The sequence below is a fragment of the Anoplophora glabripennis genome, unplaced genomic scaffold (genome assembly GCF_000390285.2).
Source record: "Anoplophora glabripennis isolate ALB-LARVAE unplaced genomic scaffold, Agla_2.0 scaffold822, whole genome shotgun sequence".
NCBI lineage: Eukaryota > Metazoa > Arthropoda > Insecta > Coleoptera > Cerambycidae > Anoplophora > Anoplophora glabripennis.
The window spans coordinates 106234-112174 of NW_019416970.1; the positions used below are offsets into that span (position 1 = coordinate 106234).

The 5941-nt window shown below is 31.4% G+C and overlaps 1 protein-coding gene across 1 annotated transcript; it reads left to right on the plus strand.

Annotated features, from left to right (window-relative positions):
- Positions 1 to 451: 451 nt before the first annotated feature.
- On the plus strand, positions 452 to 5033 carry LOC108911556 (single-stranded DNA-binding protein, mitochondrial). The gene is made up of 3 exons (XM_018716531.2): positions 452 to 661; positions 4514 to 4613; positions 4665 to 5033. The coding sequence occupies exons 1-3, from the start codon at positions 647 to 649 to the stop codon at positions 4988 to 4990; spliced, it is 441 nt and encodes a 146-aa protein (XP_018572047.1). The 5' UTR covers positions 452 to 646; the 3' UTR covers positions 4991 to 5033.
- Positions 5034 to 5941: the final 908 nt, after the last annotated feature.

Sequence of the window (5941 nt, forward strand, 5' to 3'; positions counted from 1 at the left end):
CCCTCCCGCGCTAGCCTAAGGGCCACCTTAGCAAAGCGCATCCCAGGCTGCATAGCCGCACTACCCTACCCAACCATACCACACATAAACATGACACTACCCCCGGGGTTTACACAGACGAGCCGGCGAAGCAAGAAGAGCGCCAGAAGAAAGGGCCCTAGCCGGCGGGGCCCAGCCAGGACAAAAGGAGGTCCCACAAAGCGCCTACACCGGCCGCATTTGCGGTCGGGGTAGACGACGGATGGGGCCCACCTACGAAGGCTGTCCAGGCCTACACGAGATGAGGCAGGATAAAGAGGGATAATCCCCCTCGATCCCAAATCATTGAGGCCAATTTCTAGCCATAGAATAATGGCGCGGCGCGTATCATATTGACAACGAATTGTCATCTATGGTGGGATTACCGGTATTTTAATCTATGGTGGGATTTAACTTAACCTAACTCCTAACTTTACTACTGGTCAATGGTCATTGTTGGTTGACGATTTTAATATTTTTAACTTCGATTTTGTGATTTTTTCATAATTATTATATCTGTGTTTAGTTGTTTAGTATACTTTATTATGGGTATATTGTAAGTTGGAATTTAAATTGCAGATGTTTTTTACGTTATTGTTGCATTCAGACAATAAAGGTTGTTGAAAACATGATTTCAAGAAAGGTTAGTTTATTTATACAAACAAGAAATATGTAGACTGCTCGCTGTTGTATATAATATTAGCTAGTTTAAATTTTAATTGTACATGGTGATAGTTTTTTCTTTCATTTGTTTCACATTTTTCCTTGTAGATAATGGTATGAATTTGATTTGGGTTGTCGACATGAAATCATATTACAGTTTTACTTAAACCTAGTCAATAAATTACATATAAAATGTGACCAAAGCATATTTTGATAAATATCATTTAATAACCCACAGATACAATAAATTTTAGGACTGAAAGTTACAGGATAAAATAAATACGAGGATTAGTTGGTATATAGTTACAAAATACACGTATATTTTTTCAAGTCATTATGTCCCTGTTTTATGCAATGGAAAATATTATTTTGAAAATGTATGTATTTTAATAGAAAAATTTACTTTTTATTTTTAAATTGTTTCATTACATAACATTTTCCTCAAAATTTGTGACTTAAAACTGATTATTTGAATTCTAATCAAATGATTTAAATTATCTCAACTCTGATGCCGCAACAAAAAAATTTTATATATTACAGGGTGTGCCATTTAACACTCCCGCTGCCAATATCTCCGAAATCAAGAAATTTATTTTTTTTAGTTACGGAAACTGGGGTTATTAGGTCCCTCGAATATCTTCCACAAAACACATTGACTTTTTGTGAATATTGTTTCTTTGCTGCAATTACAAAATTAGGATTATTTTTATACCAAAATCTGATATTTTGAGAAGATAAGACTCTGTTTGTCATAAAGGTAGCTTCATCAGTATAAATAACATTGCCTAGAAAATGATCATTTAAATAATTTTCCTCCCGCAAACAAAATTCCATTCCCCTTTCCTCATCAGCTTCTTCCAATGTCTGAAGAAACTTGGGCTTAAACGGTGTTATATTATGTTTTTTTAGACAACGATGAATTTTGTTTTGGAGAATACTTTTTGAGATATTACGAAAATATTGGAATATTAATTGTTGTCGATTTATTGGAACAACAGTTCTTTTGTGTTTTTTGGATACTGTACCTATAATTAGTAAGAAGTTTGACAATCAAATACATACTAAATATTAATTACTAAATTTCTTACCAGTTTCATCAAACAACTGGTTGACCCTGCGAACAGTAATGTAAGATATGTTTTTATTCTGGTGCCTCTCATTGAAGATTTCTGCAACTTCTATAAAACTATCGAAATGTTCACCCCTTAATCTAACAATCTCTATTTTTTTCAATTATGGAAGAATATCCTTACAGAATATAAGCTATGTAAAGTTTTTTTAAATTAAACAGGCAATTGGAAAAATGTGTTCGACCGGAGGAGGTTTGGTGGAGAAAACTAAAATTTAATTTAGATTGACGTTTTGCAATTTTTTGTATGTTAATTATTATTTCTACTGTGTGATTGCAATTTTTTGTATGTTAATTATTATTTCTACTGTGTAATTAAAACAGTGTTAAATTTATAGTGTCTGTATTTTTTCATTGTCTGATTAGTACTTGTTTTCACTTTCGTGGCAATCTTTGACCTGCTTATTATAATTTTTTGTTTTCTGACTTTTCCAAGTTTGACATTTGTCGATCAAATTTTGTATATGGGTATTTTGATGGGTGTTGAATGACCCTGGTAACATTACCTTTTTGATAAAAAAATGTCTAATACCAGTTTTTGGAAAAACGACCCCTTCGTAGTAGGCCAGGTTAGTAGAATATAATCTCCCTTCAGGTATATACAGGGTGTTTGGAAAATTTGGTACAAAATTTGAGGAGGTGAAAGCAGAGCCAAAAATAGTAAAAAAAGTCCCTATAAATATTGGTCCTCCGGAGTACCGTTACTGAGATATGGCCCTCTAAAGGTGTCTTGCATTTGGATATTTTTTAAAATAACTCTGATTAAGATAATGGAATGAAAATTGTAGGTAATAATCATACCATAAGAGTCTTTAACTATCATAAGTTTCATCAAAATCGGTTATAAATCCAAACACCCTGTATATAAAGTGTGTCCCCGTATGGGGTAACGCACTCTTATAACCTATTTTATTATTGATTTTTCGAGAAAAAGATATTCTTGATAAAAAGTTTCGCTTATCTTGGGAAGCCATGGGCAGTAAATCAAATATGTAATAAAACATACAGGGCGTCCAAAAAATTTCAAAATGTGACATTTCCCCTCAGCAAAGTGTCTATTAAACAAAAACAATTAAAATAACTTGACATTTGTCAAGTTAGTTATCAAATTATTGTTGTGTCTGTAATAGTTTTTGCCGAAAATTTAAATACAAATGCCTAGGGATTGTTTAAATTATACTAATGAGGATTATTTTAATTTGTTTGTTATTTATGAACAATGTGCAAAGCAACAAATTCTCTACATGTTCTTGAAATTACTTTGTCACATTGTCCATAAATTAAAATAATCCTCATTAGTATAATTTAAACAATCCTCAGGCATTTTTTCATTTTTATTTAAATTTTCGCAAAACTTACAGACAAAATAATAATTTGACAACTAACTTGACAAATATCAAATTATTTTAATTGTTTTTGGAGTGTTTTCGGTCATGGCCAATTTGATAACAGCCCTGATACAAGAAAAGCTGTCCAAAAAATGGAAAATTGCAAATATCTCTAAAAGTAGTAACTGTAACAATGGCTTGAAAGAACATTTCAATCTGCATAGGAAAGAGTAAAAAGATACAGGGTGTTCCATTTAAGTTAACAAAGTTTGAAGTTATTAAAATAAAAGTTAGCAAAATGAAACATCTAATATTAAATGTTTTAATTTGTTGATATACCATAATGTACTGTTAATTATGCCCTTTCTCAGTTCCAAAAATTCCCTTGATATCACACTCCTGAAAAGACTTACTAGCATCTCTATGGATCTTTGCATCTGTCAAATTTCTTCTTTAAAAATTATCTCTATAATTTCTAGGTATAGGGAATATTTAATAAAGTGACCCTCAAATTTCACGTAGAATACGAAAATGCAATAATATATAGGGTGTTCCATTTAAAATAAGAAAGTTAATGTTGGCTTCTGGTTTAACCGGAAGCGCCATAAAGTTCTAAAGCTGTGTTGGCCCTACTTTCTTTGCTATGTTGCCAAATTGTCAGGTTTATTGGATCAGAACTTTCCGAGATATCGATAGTGGCGATTCCTGGTGAGATACCCTGTATATATATATATATATCTAGCCTAAGGGCCACCTTAGCAAAGCGCATCCCAGGCTGCATAGCCGCACTACCCTACCCAACCATNTATATATATATATATAAAGAAAACTATATCATATATTATTTAGAATGGTAATCTGTTCCACAGAGAAATTGTTTTTAAAAACATTTACTTTGTTATTGGTTTGTATGAAAAAAATCCGAAGTGTTGTAAATTGCTTTCAAATTTTACTGACATTAAAATAAAAAGTTGGTTGGAAGATTGGTGATGGGATCCTCAATGCCATATTTAAAACCTACAGATACTTGTGAGCTAAGGTTAAAATGCAAATTCGCGTTTGGATAATTTAGATTTTAACACTGAAGTTTATGTTTTTCTTATTTTAACATTTATAATGAACTTTTGATTACCAGATTCCATATCATCGAAGTGCATCATAAAAACGGGTATTGCCAAACTTTTTGGGAACTGAGTTTTAATATGCTCTTTAAGAAAAATGTTTTACCAAAAATTTGTATAATTATTTAAAAATAGGAACAGCTTTGTTTAAAATCTAAATAGATTATAAAAAGGCTTACCAATCATTTTTATAATTTTGATATTTATTTATTTTCAACATCTGATTGAGTTTAATAGTTATTTTCTAATTCTAGGTTTTGAAAACAGGAACTCTTCGAGTTATTGGGGGTAATATGATGATATATCAACAGAATTTGTCTATGACAACACAGGAGCCAGCCAAGATTGAAAAAAGTATGTTGTTATATTTGTTAAAGTTTTGATATTTCAACTAAATTGTTTTAGCTATCAATAGTGTACAACTCCTAGGAAGGGTAGGTGCAGATCCACAAAAGAAAGGAACAAATGATCATCCTGTAGCAGTATTTTCTTTAGCTACCCATTCAAACTATCGTTATGAAACAGGAGAATTTTTACAACGGACGGAATGGCATAGAGTGATATGTTTTAAACCAGGTCTTCGAGAGACTATATTAAATTATTTGAAAAAGGGCCAGAGGGTTCATGTTACAGGCAGAATCACATATGGCGAAATAACAGGAGAAGATGGAAAATCTAAGAGCACGACTGCTATAGCAGCTGACGATGTAATTTTTTTTCAAAGTCAGTAAATAATAGGTCTGAATAGTTTAATATACTTTGATAAATATTTCTAACAATAAACATAATAATTTTCAGTTATTTATATTTCTGTATGTAGTCAATGCCTTAAGGTCTTACATTATCTATTGCTGAATTTACTTGTGTACATCTCTATGCAAAGGGACTGGGGATAGCTACAAATAAACAAAAATGGGGAATGATCTCAATAAGAACGCAGTGAGAAATAATTACAGAGAATGTTAATGTAAATATACAGGGTGTTAATTCAGTATGTACAATAAATTCAACAGATGATTATTTGAGTGATTTTAGGACAAAAAGTTCATATAAATATAAGTCCGCAGATGGTTCGTTTTCAAGATACAGGGTGTTAAACTTTTGTAAAAAATTGCTATTTTGTAAATATCTTAAATACCCTTATCTAATTTTGTTGTAATTTGGCAGTGTCGCTTGTAGTGTTAAGGGACTAATTTAACCCTAACTAAATAACCCTAACTTGGATTTGTTAAATCCAGTGTCGTCCCGAGTGGTACCTTAACGAATATTTCTGACAAAAAAAATGTGTACCATTAACATTTTTGTAATTTTTATGTTTTTTTTTTAGATTAAGCAACTAAAAATACAACTTTTTTATATCTTCAATGTTTTTCGTATCTTGGTTAATATTTAGAGAAAAAAAATAAAATCCACTTAATTCAATATCCCTGGACCACACAAGAAACATTAAAAATATTCGTTAAGGTATCACTCGAGACGCTACTGGACGTAACAAATCTAATCAAGTTAGGGTTAAACTAGCCCTTTAACACTACAGGTAACACTGCCAAATTACAACAAAATTGGATAAAGGGTATTAAGATATTTACGAAATAACAATCTTTTTACAAAAGTTTAACACATTGTATCTTGAAAACAAAGCATCTGCGGACCAATGTTTATATGAACTTTTTGTCTTAAAA